The sequence below is a fragment of the Pelecanus crispus genome, chromosome 2 (assembly GCF_030463565.1).
Source record: "Pelecanus crispus isolate bPelCri1 chromosome 2, bPelCri1.pri, whole genome shotgun sequence".
NCBI classification, from domain to species: domain Eukaryota; kingdom Metazoa; phylum Chordata; class Aves; order Pelecaniformes; family Pelecanidae; genus Pelecanus; species Pelecanus crispus.
This window is the reverse complement of record NC_134644.1, coordinates 31,925,928-31,947,381: the sequence shown is the minus strand read 5'-3', so window position 1 is coordinate 31,947,381 and position 21,454 is coordinate 31,925,928. Positions and strand designations below refer to the sequence as shown.

Genomic DNA, 21,454 nt, shown 5'->3' with positions numbered 1-21,454 from the left:
AGAAAGGTGCTGCCAATATTCGTATTACTAGAATCATCTCTTCCTGTATGCTAGCATGAGAAGAGTGAGCAGCCCAGCTGATCTTTGATTCTCTGTGGTTTTGCAGTCACTGACTTTCCACAATATACTTGCTAATGATGGTTGAAGTTTATGGACCTATAGTGCACCATCTAGCTGCCTGCTAAGGTTGAGATGTATAGGGTTTTTGTTTACCGGGCTTCATGAGAAGAATAAATAATGAAATTTGATGCAGAATAGTTAGAGCAAGAATTTAATAGGATGTCTTTATATGCCTGGCCTTTTCCAATTGTTCCTTGCCAACAAACATACCTGGTTTTATTAGGTAAAATAAAAGTCATATTTCTCATAATGATATCATCAATCTCTTTTTAGGTTTTGTTTTCTTCTGGAGCTTTCGTTCGTGCTGATGTGAGTGAATGGGGAATGAGCATAACACTTAGGGCACCCAGTTCAGATTACAGACATACAGTGGGACTCTGTGGCACCTTTGATGGAAATGCAGAGAATGACTATCATACTGCAAGTGGGGTGGAAATCCCAAACCATGCTGATGTTCCTTTTTCTTTTATTAAGGAATGGAGGTAAGAAAATACTTCTGTTTCAATCAAATGTCATAATTTTTGGTTCAGCCTTTCCTTCACACTCTTAAAAACTTGTCAAAATAATAGAAAAAACCCAGCTTCCTAAGTTTTTAAGTTAATGGCGTCATTACGGTCCATAATTAATTTCAGAGAAAATTGAAGTGCCAGATCAGTATGATGTAAGATTAGTTTGAGTAGGTTTTGAACAAAGTATTAAGGTATACAGAAAATATCCACTCAGCTCAATTCTTCTATTACAACTTGCTCTCATGGGTTTGTGATTTAACTGGTCTTTAAATATAGCTGTATGCTGCAGATTCTGTAGTCTATGCTGTAGAAGTATGAAACAACAAAAAGCAAAACAAATGTTAATGCTTTATGAGAACAATGAAAATAGTTCAGATGCAGTTTCATCTTTTTCTTTCTTCTCTAGAATTTCACCAGGAGATAGCTTGTTTGACAAGACACCTGCTTCTTTAACACCATCTAGAAAAATAGTCTTCTGTGATTGCACACTTGAAGATGCTGGATTATTTCGATCAGTGAATAAACTAGGGACAGTTTCTCAGTCAGAACTTCCTCTGTCTTGTAAAGAAAGTGAAAATGGTAGATTTCTTTCTTTGATACCAGACCTGGATGTCACTGCTGAGTATCTTGGTCCTGTTGATCTTGTCAGAGGCTTAAAGAAACGTTCGTCTGCACATGAAGTAGATTCATCTACACTTCTGCAGGGGGAGGATAATCAAACCAAACTTCATAAAACATCACTGGTAAACGCACATGTCTCTGCAGCCTCAGTGGGAAATACTGGTGTAGAAAGAGAAGGAACTTCAAGCTCAGGCATTAGAAGAAATTCTCACCATTACAGTACTTATCGTCACAAAAGTCAGTCTGCTACAAGTAGGGGAAAGCGCCATAATTATTATGAATACCATCCAGTATTTCTATTCCAAAGTCTTAGCCAAACAGACTTAGAGGGATATAGTTATTTTTTCCCAGAGGACCATGCCACTGACACAGACCAAAAGTTTCTTCCTTCTTGGCCCACACCTTCTGGCCTAACTGAGTCTAGTGCTCTGTTACTATGCCAGCAGGCAATAGCTAATTCCAGTATAGGAAGATCTTGTGGTGGCCTTCTTGGCCGGCGAATAGAGGATGCGATCAATATATGTGTTAAAGATTTGCTGCTGAAAGATGACCTCAGTTGGGCAGAAGCTTCCTTGGCTCTTCTAGAGAATGAATGTGAGAAAAGAGTTTCAGAAGAAATAAATTACATCCGACAGGAACTTGAAGGGTCAGTTGAGAGCCTACTTACTGCATTAAAGTGTCCCAGTCTCTGCAGTGGTAATGGGGAGTGTACAGAATGGGGCTGTGCATGTTTTCAAGGCTACAGCTCATATGACTGCAGCATACTGTCTGGTAAGTGGGGGAAAAAAGTGAGTGTTACTTAAATATTAGGGCTTGTGCAACATACATTTATTTTGCTGCCTTTCTCTCCTGCTTTTGTACGCTGACAAGGGTTCCCTATGGTTGGCCCTGTTTGTTATCCAGCAATTTAGTTCCAGTTTAATACAGCCATAACTGGTTCCTGTTCAGCCTTCTTGTCTCCAAAGGGCAAAACATGGGCTTAGTTTCTGGTGTGTCAGATTTAAAAAATTGACCACTCGGTGAGTTTGCAACCCAGAGTATTGCCCCAGGATATTAGCAATGTTTTCACATACTGCCTTCTTTGGGGAAGATCTGCCACATCCATCCATTCCCTAATTTTTTATAGTCTGTGTGATCCTGTTTATTAACTGCAAGTGGGATGTTTTTCTCTTTGGTGATGTTACATCTCTGTAAGCTAACTGTTAGATGTGATGGGAGCAGAATTGATGGTGAAGAAAAAAGAGTTACAACACATAGAGCTGGGCAGGGGTTTTTTTTTCAGTTAATAAGACAGTCACTGAAAATTCAGTTAAGTAGGTTCACTGGAAAAATACGAAAAGTACTACAGAAGTCAAAACCTGTTAATATTTTGTTTCGCAATGGTGTTTTTGTTTTAGTTACCTATTTAAAAGCAAATACAGAAAGAGGTAAGAAAATAATAAAAAGAAATTTTATTCCTCTTGAAGTCAAATAAACTGGTTTTGCTTCACAAAAACTGTTTTGCGTGTTCTAATCATTGTCAGTTTATTTCCTGAAATGAATTCTACCTGAGATGTTTCTGTTTAGTCTTTAAACAAAAAATTTCCATTATAAATTATTGCATAACTGTAACCTTTCCAGTTCCTATTACTAGGGCCTGAGTTTCATTTAGATTTTATTCTGCAAGTGTGATGTAAAGAACCATAGATGAGAAAGCAAAACACATTCACATGAGTTTGTTACCAGATGAGTATTTTCTCTGCTTCATAATATTCAAGTTCCAAGAGAAGACAAAAGGCTAGCTTTAAAGTTAAGATTCATTTTAACAATAAAAAATGTTTCTGTTTATGCCTTTCTTCAGGGGGTCCAGATTTTGTTGTTCACGTAGTTTTCTTAGTTGGGCAAAGAAATAAACATATTGCTTAATGTAGATGCATAGGAATGAATGAATATACTGACATTTATTGTCTAATCTCTACTTCAAAGACCAGGCTCCAGAAATTACAGAGCTGGAGAATGCTGGGCTGTGTGATATTCGACAGTATGACTGCACATCAGTGAGAGCTTTTGGACATGGCTTCAAGGAGTCATTCAGTCTGAAATGTGAAATTACCAAATTACAGGTAGGTCTCCCTGAATAGTAACAATTACATTTTAAACTTCTCAGAGAACCAAGGAAAAAAATGTCTAACATATTATTCACTGATGTGGGTACAACCCAATGCTTTAGTAGAAGCTAAAAGCAAAGGCACTCAGCACTTTGCAGCAGACACTCAAGTCTGCAAGATTGCCATTTCCTCCATGATAAGAGAAATACAAAACATAATGGGAATGTTCAGCAGCTGAGAGGGAGATAACAGCATACGGCAGCTATCCATCAGAAAAGGGTAAGGGCAGCCCTGTTAGTAACAACCAGTTCATCTTTGCTTGGGTTTTTTAAGTGCTTGTGGAGAGGAATTGAAGTACCACTTTTTGCAAAAAGGACAGCAAGGTTAAAGACATTACTAGATTTCTGTCTCAAATCTAATGCTTGAAATAGCCCTTTTACAAACATAATAAATCTGTTACAAAAAGGGAACGGCATTTTTGATGTGTTGTCCATTTCCCTGGAGTGGAACACCACGGCTATTTAATGATATATGTCAGCTCTATACCCCAGTTTTGAACAGGATATTAAAAATGTTGCACTGTAAACTAAGAGGAATCTGTATAGAGAGACTTGTTACTCAAACCTAGAATTTGCTCAAGGCAAATTTACAAGCAGTTTACAAGTGTTAGCCTGGAATAAACAATTAGCAATTACAAACTTTTATATCATGTTAGACACGAGTATAAAAAAAGCTTCAAAGTCAAATTGGGTTGCACTGATGTGATGATGGTGTTGGGGGGATAATAGGCAAAAGGGGAACTATTCAATGGGAAAATTTTGTTTTTGAAACAAAAGTTTTCCTTAGCTAGTTCCAGCAGATGCTAAAATTATTTTGACAGATTAAGCAGTGCTGGCTATGTATTTTTCTTAAACACAACATGTATCCACTCATCTGCAAGTTGGCTTGAAACGATAAAGTCAAGAGTAAGTTTACACTCCATTAGGTTAAAAGACTTTTAGACCAAGCTCACAGTGAGACAATTATTGGGAGTTCACTTATCACAGTTTGAAATGTCTCAGTTTTAACTCATGGCAAGATATTCTGATATAACACTCTTTGTGGTGGTGTACTTGGCTCCCAACTACAAAAACTTTATTTAATCACTTTTATTGATGTTCTTCAGACTGACAGGTTAGAAAATGAACACTACTGCTGTTACCTGCAGTTGAGGAAGCTGAGAATTTTTTCCTTGAAAATACAAAAGAAAGGATGTTTGGGGTTTTTTAGTTTGTTTGTTTAATTTTCAGGCCAGAGTAATAGTGACTTTATGCAAATGTCAATGGACTTGCAACAGCACAGAACTCCATGTGTTCCGAGATTAAACTTAAATGATGAAAGTTTCATAGAAGAGGCATTTTGGCAGAATTTAGAGCTAATACAAACTGAGTTTCTTATTTTTTATATTTTTACTTTTGAAAGGTTAAATCAAATCCATTGTCCATGGGCTGTCCTACCATGTTAGGAAGGAGGTAGGTCTTGTGCATGGTGCTAAAAGAGGTGATTCAGAGAATTCTGTATTGAAGTACCTCACAGGTGCAGGACTAATGCTTATCTCTTGATAGAGGTTTGGGTAGGACATGGCTGAGGAACCTATGATTACACAGATCCAGAATTTACTAAGATTTTTGTAAAGGATGACAGTATGTTTAACCTCCCCAAAACAAAAACACAGTTTTAGTTCCTTCTTATTTTCGTTGAATTGCAGAACTAAGTTTTGCTATGAACCTAATGAGCTAGAATGCTAGTAGATATGAAGGTTTTGTAATTGGTTTTTGAAAGGTTAATATGTTTCTGAAAAAATTATCTGAACTTGCCTCCAGCTAATAACAAAAGTTTTCTGGAGAAATAGGCTGCATCACATTTGAAAGGTTATGGTACTAAATGCACTCGTAATGACATATTCAGAAATACTTAGCTATTACGCTTTTATTCACCCTTGCTGTGAATTCCTTAACTGAACATAGGGTGAAAGAAGAACAAAATGTTTGGCTGGAACAAAAATAGGTAGTATGTCTTTTCAGCAATTTTTTTGTTGTTGTTGTTATTTTTCTGTTTGTTAAAAACAAAAAAATGCAAGGCCTTATGAGCAGATGACTCCCCATGTCGGGGTTGTGATTGAATAAATGTCTCGATTGGCTCCAGTAACTGAAAAAATGTGCCAGCTCAGTAAAACCTAGTCAAGCTCAAAATGATTTTGATCTTGCTGTTATCTTGTTTCTTAGTCTGGCTGGATTCTTAGTTCCATCTAACTTTATTTTTGGTATGCTTATCACTGCTTTCACATCAATATTTCAGTCAAGTAGTATTATCATCCCTATTCTGTTACCTTGAACTCTCAAGGTAGATCCTTGGATGACTTGTCCTCACTGCAGTTTAGAAGAAGAGTCTGCAGGGTTAATGGTGTAATCTGTTGGCTTGTGCAAGGCCTTAATGGCTAAGTGCCACTATTCCCCCAGCACCCAGAATGATACCTGAGCCCTGCCAAAAACCTTATCTGTTCCTTCAACTAAAGCTTGTCCTCTCATGGGAGCAGAGATGGAGATGGGTAGAGGCACTTACACATCAGATTAGTGCTGTTAGAGGATTACCCACTGCTTAAACCTCCCATTACTCTCCAGCTGGAAGAACCGTTTGTCCTTGGCAATGCAGTGCCGAAGGGCCATGTGGCAGGAAAGACTTCTCTGCCTTTTCTTCCACAGTGGCAGGCTTAGGTAGAAATCTATGTATGCAAATAATGGCATTTAATATTCCCACTGCATTCTAATCCTGAGACATTAGACTTGTTCAAACACTGTGCAATACATGGGTTTTTTTTTTCTCTGATAAAAGTATTTCCATAATGCATTTCACTGAAAAACATTTTCTGTCTTAACATTTAGTATAATGATAGACAATGGATTCCTGGAGAACCTCAAACTATGCCAGCTGCCTTCCAGAATGCCAGGACTGTCGACTGCCAGTTACCAAATGATGGCCAGCAGTCTGATGTTATGGATCTTGTCGATGATAAACCCATTGCCAGGTGGCAAATAAAGGTACTCACAGAAATTTCAAATATTCACTTACAGGTGTTCCTATTAAGATGAAAAGATATTACATAGGTATTACCCTTTTTTTTAATGGTACTAAAGGTGGAACTCTGCTTGCTTAACTTGGGGTCTTGGTTTCATCACATAAGCTTAAGTGTTGAGTGCCATTTGAGAGTGTTCTCCTGCAAGGGGACTGGTAGATACAGCCTAGGACCTACAGAGACACATGTTCTTCCAGAGTAGAAGTTAAAGGACAGCTAGTTACCCTAGAGCATTTCAAATGACATTAGACACATTTATGGGAAAATTGAGTTGAGCCCAGTCTAGATGTACGAATCCCTATGTGAGGTAGATACCTGAGCTCTCATACGGATTGAGTCAATAAGGTCAATGGAGCCTACACACTATTCAATTTACCTACATGTGGTTGGTCAAATATCTGCCTAGGCTTATTGGCAGGATTGATTAGATTTCTGATGACTATTATGAGACTTTAAACAGCTAAATGTAATCAATGAATTGAAGCTCATGCTACCAGTCCACACTGGTGATATGTTGATACCTATATGGGTTAATCCATTTTCACTGTACATCTTGCAGATTTCTAATGATGGATTCATTTATAGCAACTCTAAAACAATGATATTATATGATGGAGCCTGTCAGACATGTGCATCACAAGAATCTGGGTTATGTACGTTAAAGGTATGTATTTCATTACTCTCTATGTTTATTATGAAAATACACATCTTTTCAGGCAGAAGAAAATCCAGAAAAATCAGCAGAACATACTCTGTTCTTGTTTCCAACAGGGATTTTCCATGCACAGAAATGATAAGCACAGAAAGAGAAGCTGGGATGAGGCAATTTTGAATTAAAAAAAATCAAACCAAAAGCACTTCATATAATTACCGAATAAAACCAAACATGCTGTCAGTTGTTTAGATTTAAAAACAACCTTAGTTGTGTAGTGGAAAGCAGAATAGATTAGATTTTATTTGGCGCTTTAGAAATTAATCCAGATTTATTGTTTGATAATCAAAAATTAATGAATCACATTGTCATTTCTCTAAAAGGAGAAAACATGCAACATAGATGGACTCTGTTACGGTGAAGGTGACACAAATCCAACCAGTCCTTGCTTACTCTGCAGACCTGACATATCAAAGTTAACTTGGTCAGTTGTTGAAAGTAAGTTCTGAATAGTTTTTTTTAATAGCAAGAAGTTGAAAATCTACACAGTTTTAAATTCATGGAAATAGTGAAGTTTTAAGTTTAACTAGTTGAGTGTTTCATTTAAAGCTTTTTACCCACTACTTTAGCTTGTAATTTGATCTTGGTTTTCATCTGACATTTCTCCTAATTTCTGAAAATGATATTTGTTTTCCAGACCATATATGTAAAAGCGAGGCTTTTTTTTTTTTTTTCCTTGCCCTGCCCCACCCCCAGTAGCCATTACAAATAACTAATGAAAATCAACAACTCTCAGCTGAATTGGCACTTTGAAGTCTTTTGATATTTGGCACAGTTGCATCCACAAATGTTTGTCTTCAACATTTAGGAATAAAAGATATTTTCCAACAAATGACTCTGATACCAAACAAGAGGAGAACAGAAACTGAATTAAATGGCACGTCACATTTATTAGCCACTTAATATTTGGACACAATCCACATTGATGGCATAGATACATGGCCTAAACATGCTCAAAAGTATATCCAAGGCTGTCAGAATTCAGTCCAATTAGGAACCACATTACAAAATGAAGACCCAAGTCTAGATTCTTCATTTTCCTTCTCCATAGTACAAAGTTCTACCCTAGAAGTTGTAGGCCTTTTGGCTCAGATCTTAGTCTTCGGATACACGAACCATATTGGTCCCTTCACAAAATGGGACGTCTCCTGGGGCTTTACTAGTAGTCGTCCAGCCTGCCCCATCAACCCAAGCCCGTAACGTCTCAGATACAAGTGTTCCATCAGTGTTTTCATGGGTGAAGGTACTGGCAAGACTCTGCCTGGATTGGGAAGAGTCCTGTATGAGTGGGACTTCTGGTGCCTGTCTTGCTGAATCTTTTCCTAGGTCAAACTTGTAAAGCCAAGGTAGCTATACCTATTCCAAAAGGATGAAACCTGAATGAAATGAAACTCATCCAGCGGTCAGGGAGTCAAGGGCTTTCCATGTTACAGCCATGGACTGGAATTCAATATTGCCAAAGTCAGAAATGGGAGAAGAATGTAAACCAGAGGCAATTCCCCAAAACCAAGGAGCACAACCTCTTCTCCAGAGTGGATGATGCTAGGAACAGGGTGTCAGAATCTAGCTGCTGAGACACTGATTACAGCTTCTTCTCCCTTAATGCTTTCTGCCACAGTGGGTGGGTTCCTGCTTGGAGCAGTCATTTCAGTGTAACCCAAAACTTCGCAATCTTAATCACCTTCCTACGTCCCAACTTCAAAACCTACGCTCTCCCCAGGGCTTCTGCTTCTCTCTTTCACAGAACTTGTCCTGGTGCTGGGGGTTGGTTTGTTTGTTTTCACCTGGTGTCTCTGGAAATATAGTTATTCCTGCCAAATAGGTTAGAGCTCAACAGTGCAGGCGTCTAAATAGACTAAGACTTACCAGCGAGTAAGTTGTTGTGTGGTTGAAATCCTTCCTAGGAACAACGAATGAATAACTTATTCCATCACCTCACGCTCAGTTTTGTCAAGATAGTCGTTGCAGCCCAGTCCCAAGTATTGCTTAACAATGTCTATTAATTTGTTAAAGGAAACACCAGTCACCTTTGAGTTTCATGGCTTCCTGTACTTTCATCTGCAAACTATCTCTGCATAGCTAAAATATGGTGGTTAAGTTCAATAAATTCTGAGTTCCTTCTATGTGTAGATGCACTGCATCTTTACAAGCTCTTGCATAATATAAGTAATTTCTTGGTTATGTTGTTACAGTTATAATGAAAATACCTAGTGTTTTTCCTGTGCCATTCAAATTACATTAGAAGTTAATAGAAATAATGACGTGACTTCCTTTAATAGAAAGATATGCTCCTTTTAATTTTTCTAAGTATATTGCAACTTTTGCTTAAAAGAGGAAAATATCTCCTTTGTTGCAGACAACCAGCCTCCAGTGCTTGAAACTTTTCAGGGTATGCTACAGACTTTTTATGGAGAAGATTTTGTGTATCAGTTTTTGGCTTCAGATCCAGAAGGCTCTGCTATTCATTTTACATTGGATTCTGGTCCAGAAGGTGCCAGTCTTTCCCCATCAGGCCTCCTTTTGTGGAAAGCTGTGTCAATGAATCTCCATAAATTAACATTTTCTTTGACAGATGACTGCAATGCAAAGACTAAGGTAGAAATAGAGGTAATGAATATTACAGTAAAATGACACCTACTAGTAAGATGTTTAAGATACTTAATTACAAAACTCATTGCTAGTTCATTAAAAGAAGAAAACTGTCTTATTGGGCATGTCTTGTAGGTCAGTGTAAAATCGTGTGATTGCCTAAATAATGGCTCATGTGTGACAAACATTAATTTCCCACCTGGAAGTGGAAGATATCTTTGTGTGTGTGTGGCTGGATTTGAAGGTGATCTCTGTCAAGTGAATACTGATGACTGTAAACTTAACCAGTGTGGTATTGGCAGATGTGTGGATGGAATAAACAGCTATTACTGTGAATGTCCACCCGAACTTCAAGGTAAATTGCTACTTTATTTACACACATTTATCATGTTTAGTGATAAATAGGAGTTTGTAATTCTGTATCTACAGGGTTTTTTTAAAAATTTTTGACTGTAAATAGATTACTGTTGGAGTATGAAAAGATTTTATGGTCTTGTGATAAAGTTATATGATACACTTAAAGATTTGTCTTGCATGAATACAATGGTTGTTTATGTTATGATAGCAAATTTCCATTGTTTTCCTCCGCAAGAGGTAAACTCAGCAACATGGTGAAACATAGGAGTGATGAGTTCGGTCACAGTGTGATTCCTCCTATGCCTGTAGATAAACATGTAGTCCCCACAGCCCATCTTCTCCATATTCCACAGTAAGCAAGATACTTGATAGAAGATGAAAAAGTGTGAATAGCAAACCTTGTCAGCTGTACTTATTAGATGTACTGAAATACTTTGTTCCACTTCATAGATGCCTTTTTTGTATTTCAACATCTCCATATATTCTACTTTTAGAAACACACTATCAAAATCTGGTGACACAATATCATTTAAAAAAAAAAAAATCTGTATTTCAATGCAGGTGAAAATTGTCAAGATGATGTGGATGAATGTGTATCCAGTCCTTGCTTCCCTGGAGTCTTTTGCTTCAATACTTTTGGTTCTTACTACTGTGGTCCATGCCCAAGTAATCTGCAAGGAGATGGGAGGTCATGTTATGGTAAAATTATTTGTTTTTCAGAATGCCATTATCTTGTTGTCATTCAGATAAAATATCTTTGGTTGTGCTTCATGTTTCTAACAGTAACTTAGAACTCTTTTCAGTAGTCAGCAAAACAGAACTGTGTCTCTCTGTTGATGTCTGGGACAGAATCTCAGTTGATGACAACATCAAACTACACTGGGTCACTTTTGCAGGTGACTAAAAAAAATAGATACAAAATACCCCAATTCTTTTATATCAAAGTAGAATGCAATGAAATGTAATTTTTTCCGCATTATTTTCATAATATGAGTAATTCTTGACAAAATTGTTTTTTGATTGCTTAACATAGAACTATTTACCCAAATCAAGTCACTTCCCAAATAAGGTGCCCAAACATTTATTAACAATGCAACTGAATAACTTGTATTGAAAACTTTTAAGAAACAATTTTTACTCTTTATCTGCTTTCTGAATTTTGAGTTATTCTTACGTACTCAAACTTTTAACTCTGTTTGTAATTTATTTCCAGTTGAAATGAAAGTAACTACTAATGTGCCTTCACATCTTTTGTTTTTAGAAAGCTTTGAAGACACTAATGTTGAAAGAAAGGATTCCATGGGAGAATTTGGAGGGAATAAAGGTGATTTTTTTTCATGAAGAAAATGGAATTTCTGATTCACATACTGATAAGTATATAGCTGGCAAATAAAGGTTCTAGTCAGTTTTATGTTATTCACTTCAATTTTTCAGTTTGACTCAATTTAATTCATTACTGTGGTTGTATTCTGATCTGAAAAATGAGACTGAAATGTCAGTATCAACAAATCCCTTAGGTCAGTCAAGTCACTTTATTGGCAGTGTGATGTATGACATTCTTACCGTTGCCTTTTGTTTTTGCGACTAACCACTGACATAAAATAGGTAACATGGGGATAGGGACATCTGTTATATGAGATAAGCAAAAGTTTATGGCATTATGTTGAATGCCATTTTCCTACTTTAACTCAAAGGAAAGGTGAAGGATATGACAAGTGAACATCTTAATTCCAAAACTCTGTAAACGCTGTTGCTGGTATTTCCAGCTCTGTGCCTGCTGGGGCTTTCTTTGCTGGAAATTCTTGTGTGTCTTTTCCCTTTATCTCTGAATTGTTAGTGGTGGAGGAGGGAAACTCTCTCGCTCCACTGCCAGTGCTGGATAATTCTTCATTGGCTGCAAAATGGTTTGATTTTCAGCAGTGGGAGACAGCACTCTGTAATAAGATTCAGTGAAGTTTAACCTTTTGTAGACCATTTTCTAGTTCTGTTCTAAATGGGGTTAGGGACAGAGCTTAAGTTAGGCTGGATAATCTCCTCCAGTTTAATTCCTCCTCTGCCACATTATGCTAAAAGGCCATATACAGCATTCTGCCATTCTGGGATTACAGTGCCATACTCTTTTCCACAACCCACCAGACCACCCACTTCTCCTGGGCAGAATATGAAGAACTTTTCATTCACTTTGCACTACTTTCAACAAGGAGGCTGAGTCAGTCTCTGTTGTTTATAAAAGACATGAAACATCCCACTAATAAAACCCATGCAGAAACTTTAAGAAAGCTGATAAAAAAGTTTGGAGAGTAAAACATGGTAATATTTTTGCTACAAGGTAGTGGATTATTCACCTAAAATACTGTCCATGGTACATCAGTAAGTATAAGCGTGCAGATACTTGTGATTAAATACCTGCTTCTAGACTCTAGGCTTATTACTAGCACTTAGACACACTGGTGAACCATAAGCAGCATCTTTTCTTTAAACTCTGTTTCAGTTATCTGGTTGGAAGCAGTATAATGGAGCTGGTCATTTTCTCTGACAGTAAAGCTGTTTATTGACCCAGCATGGGAAAATCTCTGCTGTCTGCCTCATATAGATGGTGCTTTCTCCTTATCCTCCAGCCAGCAAAAGGCCGTAGTGAGGGTGGGAGAGGATATAGCCAGAATACCTTGATCTTCTCCAATTCCGCCAGTTAGGTGTTAGGTTCTGCTGCATACATATATTCTGATGTAGCACATGGAGAGACTTCGTGAAGCACAGAATGAATGGTCTGTTTGGTTTTCTGTTCAGAAGATGTTCCCCACCCTTAGAAGGAAAAAAAGGTCTCATAATATTCCAGTACTTTTTTCTCCCCTTTCTTTCTAACATGCTGTAGGTTTTCAACAATCATCCTTCGAGAATGTTTTCAGCATCTCGGGCTATGTTCCCAGTTCTACAGATGTCTCGGAGAGATTTATTTCTACAGAAACGGTCAGTAGCAGCACTCCACCAGCCTCCACAGTAAAAACAATCACTGCTTGGAAGTCACTTAATTCTCAGAAAAGTGCTTCTGTACAACCTGCTGTTACTGGAAACATTGCTCATGCTCTCAGCACTCTCGGTGGTCACCTTGCTAACATGGGAGGGAGTTCTTCAGTACAGGCTGTGATGACTGCATCTTCAAGGAGCCATGCTGTATCACCTGAGAAGAAAACACGGACACAAGTTGAGGCCTACAGCTATTCTGAGACCATCAGGAAGACTTCTCCTAGCAGCAGAACAAATACAAGCAAAGCGCTTTCTTTGCCAAGCAAAGTATTCAAAGGTGGAAATGCTCCCAGAGTTCAGCACCTGTTAGCCAAGCATAAAGCGAGTCCTTTACCTTTTGTCCTTGTTGAAGGAACTGTCCCACCAAAAATGCTTGCTGAAGGATTGAGTGAAATAGTGATTCCTAAAGCAGTAACTTGTACGGATTTACCCTGTTTTCCTGGTGTACCTTGTGAGCCAAGTCAGGATGGAAGTGTCAAGTGCGGTCATTGTCCTTATGGTTATTATGGAGATGGCTTCACTTGCAGAGGTATTACAAATAACAGCACTAAATGCTTTACAGAAAAGAATCTTGTGACATCTTTGTAACTTGGAAGTACATTGTTACTGTGTGGTCAGTGAAATGCATAGAGTATTGAATTTTCTCATTTTCATTATTAATATCGGCATAGCCTACAGGCTTTTTAGTTGTATGGATGCACTTAAAAATATTTTTCTGATGTGTCTCAGGCTCCCCACTTACGGGCAGGGACCTAATGGACTCTGATCTGTTCATTATGTTAGGCAAGACACAGTTGTGCTGAAAAGTCACTTTCATTTTCCTTATTCCTTTCTTTGTTTTCTTCATTGCCTTTCAGCAAGATGTAGACAAATATGTGGCAAAAATATGGAGTGTGTGGCACCCAATATTTGCAAATGCAGGCCTGGTTATGCTGGTTATAACTGTCAGGCTGGTGAGTATGGCATTTTGATTTAGCCTGTGGTAACTCATATCCACATATTAATGATTTAAAGATCACTGCTGATTTTTTGCACAGCTCTCTGCAGACCTGATTGCAAAAACCACGGGAAGTGCATTAAGCCCAATGTCTGTGAATGTCTACCAGGATACAGTGGATCTGCTTGTGAGGAAGGTAAATAGAGTATTTTTCGCTTTTGAATCTGTAAACACCCAAAGGATGCTGTAAACACCTTCTATGACTGTTTATTCTGACAGCAGAGAGGTGTGTTCATTTTACTTTTACTTTAACAAAACTCTTTGAGTAACATGTTGGTATATATCCTACTTTTTTTCATATACGCTGTAAATGTTGCTTGTGATTGGATGTTCCTAAATTTAGCTTTCACAGTAAGTAGAGTTCACTACTGAATGTAGATGCCTCTAAGCTAAACAATCCCAAAGAGTGGGAAGTCCTGTCTGGAAATTGTCTCAGATTTCTTTTCTTCAGGGTGACCACCACTGTTGGCACTCTGCATACTCTGTTAGAATTAAGTTCTTCTTGCTACTTATTCATGTCAAAAGGCATTGCATATGTCTCCTTATTTTATTACCAGTTCTTCGCTCACTGTCAATTATTAACATTTCCCTTTTTCTAAAGCAAAACCAACTCATGTATCTTTTTAGAGGTCATTTCTTGAACAACATAATTCTCTATCTGCAGCACATTGTAAACCACCCTGTCAAAATGGAGGCACGTGCTTGGCCAGAAATCTCTGCACCTGCCCATATGGTTTTGTGGGACCAAGATGTGATACAAGTAAGCAAAAAAGCGTAAGGGAAGAATACAGAACATTTCTCCTGTTCTTCAGGAGCAAGAAAGCAAATTATGGTTTATATTTTTGGTGCAGTCTGTCTGATGCTAGCAAATAACATAATACCTGTGCCTCTTTGAAGGCTCCCGTACTTGAGCTTTTCAAACATTAGATAGTATTTGCAGGTAACATTGAAAAACAATGTACTACAAAAATTGCTAATAGTTTATTATTTATGATTCACGAGTGTGGAAACATTGAGCACGTTGCGTGTGTGATACTCCCTTCAGAACAAACGCAGATGTTTAATATGTCCTTGCAGCCTTTTAACTTCTATCATCTTAAATTGGTTAGATGCTGGGGTGCATTCAGAAGTTGGTGTCAGTGAATGGCGGGTCAGAAAAACTGGGATACAGGAAAACTGAATTCAGAACCACATTATGGGGTCTTTTTTTTTTTACCTGGCATGAAAGTTGGAAGATTTGCTGTGATCATAGTTGAAAAATTGGAATTAGTTAGTCTCACGTAAATTGTCTTACACATAGAATTCTACATGGTGTTATTTGGCAACTCCAGATTTTGGGTAGGTTTCATACTGGTAATTTTTATCATTGAGAGAGTTCAAATTTAGACATGCTGTTTATATATCGTTCACCTGAATGTGCCACTGCATTACTGACCCCGAATTGAGAAAGTCCTTTGTTCATCTCATCCTCAAATCCCAGGATTCTTCATTCTCAGTTTTTCTTGTCCTAGTTTCAGTTGTGACACAAAAAAAAAAATGCTGCTCTTTGTTAAGCAGTGCTAAAGAGAATGAGATGTTGTCCTGAAGAAGTGATCCATGGTTTTCCACAGCCATGATGTTTTCATGTCTTTGCTTGTTAGTCTCATGTCACTCTATGCATGCAGCTGCACTTACTGAAGCAATGGAGGACACTTGAGTGAACTGTCTTGGAGTCCATCAAATCCATTATGTAACACGGTCCATTTGTCTCTTAGTATTGAATTTCCCTTTTTTTTTTTTCCTAATTTTTTGAAATTTTCTAGATTTTTAGCACTGAATATAACCAGGCCATGGATAATTACATGGAAAGACATTTTATTTACCTTTATAGTCTGGTGCTAGCTTTTTATGGCTTTGACACTGGATTAATCTATTCAGCAATTCCTCTTCAACTGGTGGAATTGTATGTTATTGCCAGTGTTAATTATTTGGGAAAGAAATGAAAAACGAATCAAGCACAATCTGTAACGTGTCTCTCTCTCCCCTCCCCCTCCCTTCTCCTTTGTTTTTGCCCAACTTCTTGGATGGCAGTGGTTTGCAACAGACACTGTGAAAATGGTGGAGAATGCCTTACTCCAGACATCTGCCAGTGTAAACCTGGGTGGTATGGACCTACGTGCAGTACAGGTAACACTCCTGCAACTTCCATGTTCCTGGGAGAGTGTCCATAGGACCTCCCATAGTTTGAAATTTGGAACCGCGTGGCTCAGACAGCAGCGATGGGCGGCTGCTTACTGCTGCAGGGCCCCCACGCTCCCTCTTGTCTCTGCGTGTTAGTTCTGCTGCTGGCAGCACCTGTAGAAAGTCTAATACTGATCCTAAAATTTTGGGTAAAGATTTTATGTGAATGGTGTTACCTGCAGTTATCTTAGGTGTTTTAATTCCTGTCTTTGCAAGAGGCACATATTTTATGGACTTGTCATGCTTCCCACTCTTCCTGACCCTGTTTCTGCAGCAATGTGTGACCCTGTATGTCTCAATGGTGGTTCCTGTACTAAGCCAGATGTTTGCCTCTGTCCACATGGATTCTTTGGTGCCCAGTGTCAGAATGGTAACCTTGTTTTTTTTCTTCGCCCCCCCCCCACCCCGCCTCTTAGCTGCCATTATGAGGAAATCTGTGAGAAAACATTGTTATCTTAAGACAAAAAATTCACAATCAAGTCACAAACTGAGAAGTGGTGCAAAACGGAGATTACATTATTTTTTAGATTTTACAGCTGATGCAGTGAATGTTCAAGGAGAAGGGAGACTCAAAGTTTGCCTTGTCTTCCACTCAACTTCTGAGCAGTGTTCAACCAGTTCCATTGTATATTATGTAGTCTGGTTACTCCTGTACACATACAATCGCCAACTTGACCCTTTTTATCTGATTTTTGTCTTTACTATTGACATAGGCACCAGTCCACATTAATATGATTTTTACGAGACAGGCCTGATAATGCTGAATGTCTATATAAGCTGTCCGAATTTTAGTATTGCACTCTTGTTGCCTAGAAGTATATTGCTAAGTTAAACAAAATGCAAACTACAGCCTTTTCCTCTTGTTCATATCTTTTAGCTGTCTGCAGCCCGCCTTGTAAGAATGGTGGTCATTGCATGAGAAATAATGTCTGTAGTTGTCCTGATGGGTACACAGGCAGAAGATGCGAAAAAAGTAAGCCAGTGTTAAAATCCTTCCAGGATCCAAAAGTAACCAACAAATTATTCTGTAATCAGTTAAATGTATTAAACAGCAGATGGTTTTGATTTTAAGGTGTCTGTGAGCCAAGGTGCATGAATGGAGGAAGGTGCGTAGGACCAAATGTTTGCTCTTGTCCTTCAGGATGGAGAGGGAAAAGATGTAACACTCGTAAGTATCTTGTAGTTAACAGGAGAACCATGCCTTAAAAGTAATATATGACTAAAGAACAACTCTGTCCACACAAGTAATATGAAGTTAGTGCTAAAGAACTCAAGAATATACGCCCATTGAAAAAATAATGGTCTATAATTTTGCAGCAAAATTTAGGAAAGAGAACTAATACCATGCAGTTCTTAGGCTAAATCATGAGACCAAAATAGCTTTTAAATTCTTGTATCACAAATAATATTTGTTTCTTTCTTGTATAAAGAAACATCTGTATTTCTGCAAAGAGCTGAGTCAATGAAGTGAAAAGAATTTCAATTTGTGCTGTAGGACATAAAAGTAGATATAATAGAAAAAGAAGTACAATGAAAGATTGGAAAACTGTGGAAACATAGTGGGAAATGATTGGAATAGAAGATGCAATGGGCAGAAGCTCTTTAGGAAGGGTAGAAATAGGACTGTGATGGTAGCACAGCTGTGGGTCACATTGTGTCTTAATGAAGATATTGATGGTGCATGAATAAAATATGGCAGTGTGGATGAAAGCAGTCTGCACGAAAATCAGCGTGAGGGTGGGTGGTAGAAATCCAATAGATAAAGTGTTAGTGTCTGTCATAGTACCCACCCGAGGCTCAGATATTGATATGGCCAATGAGATCTCTAATGGCATGGAGGAAAAACAATTTTCCCTGTATTACTTTCTGTAATTATTGGAAAGTTTTATTGAAAAAAATATTACCCATATTGACAGGGGTGAGATATTCTTGGACACTGTGGAAGAGAGATTTGATTATCAAATAGTCAGTTAACCAATGAGAAATAATAAGTGGTTTAGATTATGGCTTAATAAGCAGGGACAAGTGTGCAGAAAAATGGGTCATAGAAAATAACTTTGGATGCAACATTCATGGTGAATAAACTCATGTGTTAAGTTGCGTGACAGACAAAAGATCTCTTGGCGTGGGTTTTTAGAAAGGTAAATTTGGAAAAAACAAAGCTATTTAGGGGTGCTAACTTAATTCAGTATTTCAGGCTTTTGTAGCAATCTGTGCTGTATTAGAACATCTCAATGCATGCTTTGGCTGTTGGGCTTTTTGTTTCTACTTGCCTCTCTTCAATATCCTGTTGAACTTAGATGGATTTTCAGTGAAGATGTTGTGACTCTTGTGTATGGAAAGCACTCAACCTCTTGTGGGCATCCTGAAATGCAAATAACAAGTAAAAGTAATCACTTGGGCTATAACCAAACTTTGTGATGGTGTTTGTGCAGCAATCTGTCTTCAGGAATGTAAGAACGGTGGGGAGTGTGTTGGACCAAGTACGTGTCATTGTCCTCCGCAGTGGGAAGGAATCCAGTGTCAAACACGTAAGATTGATGTGACCTGAAACCTCTTGCTTCAGCACAGTTAAGAACGCTTCACCCGTACACAGTGCCTAGAAGGCCTATACCTTTGTTGTATTTTAACCCAAATTTGTGTCAAAGGCAGGATAAAGAGTAGATATTCCTCTGCCTGTTCTGAAGCCCTCCAGAATATGACGCTGTTCTGGGACCATGGGCGTATGCAGTGGCTTGCTTTAACACCGTACGCTGCTGCAACAGCCCTGCGAGGCCATTGCAATAGCTTGAACAAGTAAGATGCTTTAAAAACCACCTCACTCATGCCCCTCGCTCAGTCTCATTCATGCCCTGAGCATGATCCCATATTAAATCTGCATCAAAGCGTAAGGCGGATGGGATAGGCATAAGAACATTGTTGGCTCCACGTGGCTGCGAAGTCTCCTTGCGCTGAGGGGTGTTTCCCTGTGAAAATACCTACCAAGTTCTCAGCTCCTATAAGCAAGCAGAATAAGTATATAGAGATAGTAGACACTTTTCCTTCACCAAGGTGTTTTTATGAATAAAACCACATTTGTACCTCTTTTGTTTTAGCTGTGTGCAACCAGAAGTGTCTGTTTGGAGGCAAGTGTGTATTGCCTAACGTATGCTCTTGTCGTCCTGGTTATACTGGAGTCCTCTGTGGGAAGAAAATTCAGGTACATGTAGAGTCAAGACACCATCACAGATACAGCGATTTGGGAGTTATTATCTAGTCCGCCCTTGTCCAATGAAGCAGCAAGAAATACGCCAAATGTGTTTGTCTAATTTCTTCCTTTCAGTCTCCAGTGAGGGAAAATTCATAAAATTCCTAAGAGCTATTCCAGTAATTTATAGGCTCTAATACTTAGAGAATTGTTCTCAACACCTAATGTAAATTTCCTTTGTTTCAAATTAAGCTGATTATCTCTTGTCATTTTCCCTGAGTGGCTGCAGCAGGAATTGGTAACTATCCTCTCCATAACAACCACTATTCTCTTTTCCAGCATCTGGCCCCATTTTAGGCAAGAGTATCCTAATGCTGACTTTCTTAGCTTGTGTCAAGGCAAGCCCTAATCCTTTTCAACTACCTACCTGCCTGCCTGCCTGCCTACCTACCTACAGTGTCACTCAGTTCATCCCTGTTTTATACAAATGTTCCTTATCCCCAGGTGTAACTTCGGGAATAGCTTTATTTTTCTGCATTATAGTGAATGATGACCATTTCTCTGTTTTGTCAGGCAATCTTCTGTTAGATTCCTTTGCTTGAGTGCTGACAGTCATTCACTGAAGTGATTTAATTAAACATTTCATTACAGCTAGCTTTTTTGTGACGTCTGAAGTAGAAAGCATTCTAGTCTTCTCATGTCATCTGTGATGTTTCTCTTCTTTTAATTTCAACATATTTAGACACTTTCTGGTGCCAGCAGAATTCATTTGGTGGAGTGGGGACGTAGCGTAGCTGATTTTAGTATTGCATGCTCGTCCTGTTCCTTTACATTCATCTTTAATTCCATGCCACTGTTCACACCTGTACTGTGTTTTCTTTTAAAAACAATTTAGTTCTTTGGTCTCCTGCTGCAGCCAAACTCGCATATGCTATCCTTCCCATCTTCCCTTTCTTTTTAGTACTTTGCCACATCATGTCTTTTAATGTAAAACCTACAATGTGACTGCTAGGTGCGCAGGCATTTTTAGTGAGAAATGAGTGAAAACCAGGGAAGACAGCAATAGCTTAACTTTCATCCAGACTCAGTTTCTCCCAGTTGAAACTACAGGGAGTTCAGATCTTTTTTTCTACTTTATCAAGCCCAGTATACAATGCCAATACTATTTTTGGTCAGATAGCAGATAACTTGCAGACGTGGCAAATATGTTTAAGAAATTGAAACAATTAATAAATGCGCATACACATTTTAAGAATAGAAAACTACACATCCTATGATGATAAGATTATAATGTTTGCAATACGGATTTCCAAAATGCGACCTAAAAAAAAGAAATTATTTTGATTTAAATGTTTACTGAAATATATCCTGCAAAGCATTAGTATAATCTAGAAAATACATTGATCAGTCAGACAGTGCTGTATCATACACTGACCAAAATGGCACATTTTCTTAAAGAAATAAACAAGCTATATGCACAAATTTAACTTAATGTTGTGTTTCTGCATATCAGAAAAGCAGAGATTCATTCAAATTGTTTCTTAAAATTTATCATAAAAATGGGCTGTGTCATTAAAGTCTCTTCTGACGTGTATTTATTTATTTTTCTCTCCAAGGTACAAAGGCATCATGGTTGAAGAAAAGAATTGTATCAATTAAATTGCAATGCTGCGTGGATGTATGAAACTTGAGAATAGCTAGAGGGGTGAAGGCAATTACAGAGTCTATTTAAATGAAAGGAATATCCAGAAGAATTATGTTAAAAGTTTTGTGTTACAGTCAATACAACAGTCTTGTAGTCATTAAAACATACGTATATTTCTATAATTTCTTGCTACCTCATGCAGAAACCCCACAGCCTCTGATTATTCACTGGGCTCACAGATTTGATGAGTGATGCAAAGCTAAAATTCTGCAGT

At 38.1% G+C, this 21,454-nt stretch overlaps 1 protein-coding gene across 1 annotated transcript in view; it reads left to right on the top strand.

The window, feature by feature from the left end:
- Nucleotides 1-21,172, top strand: part of VWDE (von Willebrand factor D and EGF domains) — a 40,143-nt gene extending 18,971 nt beyond the window's left edge. Inside the window, exons 11-31 of the mRNA XM_075705815.1 lie at nucleotides 394-602; nucleotides 1,036-2,021; nucleotides 3,216-3,352; nucleotides 6,259-6,414; nucleotides 7,009-7,113; nucleotides 7,485-7,599; nucleotides 9,518-9,768; nucleotides 9,886-10,105; nucleotides 10,669-10,806; nucleotides 11,369-11,431; nucleotides 12,980-13,660; nucleotides 13,989-14,084; nucleotides 14,169-14,264; nucleotides 14,793-14,888; nucleotides 16,199-16,294; nucleotides 16,623-16,718; nucleotides 17,226-17,321; nucleotides 17,421-17,516; nucleotides 18,784-18,879; nucleotides 19,444-19,547; nucleotides 21,152-21,172. Of these exons, the coding sequence (XP_075561930.1) occupies nucleotides 394-602; nucleotides 1,036-2,021; nucleotides 3,216-3,352; nucleotides 6,259-6,414; nucleotides 7,009-7,113; nucleotides 7,485-7,599; nucleotides 9,518-9,768; nucleotides 9,886-10,105; nucleotides 10,669-10,806; nucleotides 11,369-11,431; nucleotides 12,980-13,660; nucleotides 13,989-14,084; nucleotides 14,169-14,264; nucleotides 14,793-14,888; nucleotides 16,199-16,294; nucleotides 16,623-16,718; nucleotides 17,226-17,321; nucleotides 17,421-17,516; nucleotides 18,784-18,879; nucleotides 19,444-19,547; nucleotides 21,152-21,172 (3,954 nt within the window). The remainder of the gene's footprint in view (nucleotides 1-393; nucleotides 603-1,035; nucleotides 2,022-3,215; nucleotides 3,353-6,258; nucleotides 6,415-7,008; nucleotides 7,114-7,484; nucleotides 7,600-9,517; nucleotides 9,769-9,885; nucleotides 10,106-10,668; nucleotides 10,807-11,368; nucleotides 11,432-12,979; nucleotides 13,661-13,988; nucleotides 14,085-14,168; nucleotides 14,265-14,792; nucleotides 14,889-16,198; nucleotides 16,295-16,622; nucleotides 16,719-17,225; nucleotides 17,322-17,420; nucleotides 17,517-18,783; nucleotides 18,880-19,443; nucleotides 19,548-21,151) is intronic.
- Nucleotides 21,173-21,454: the final 282 nt, after the last annotated feature.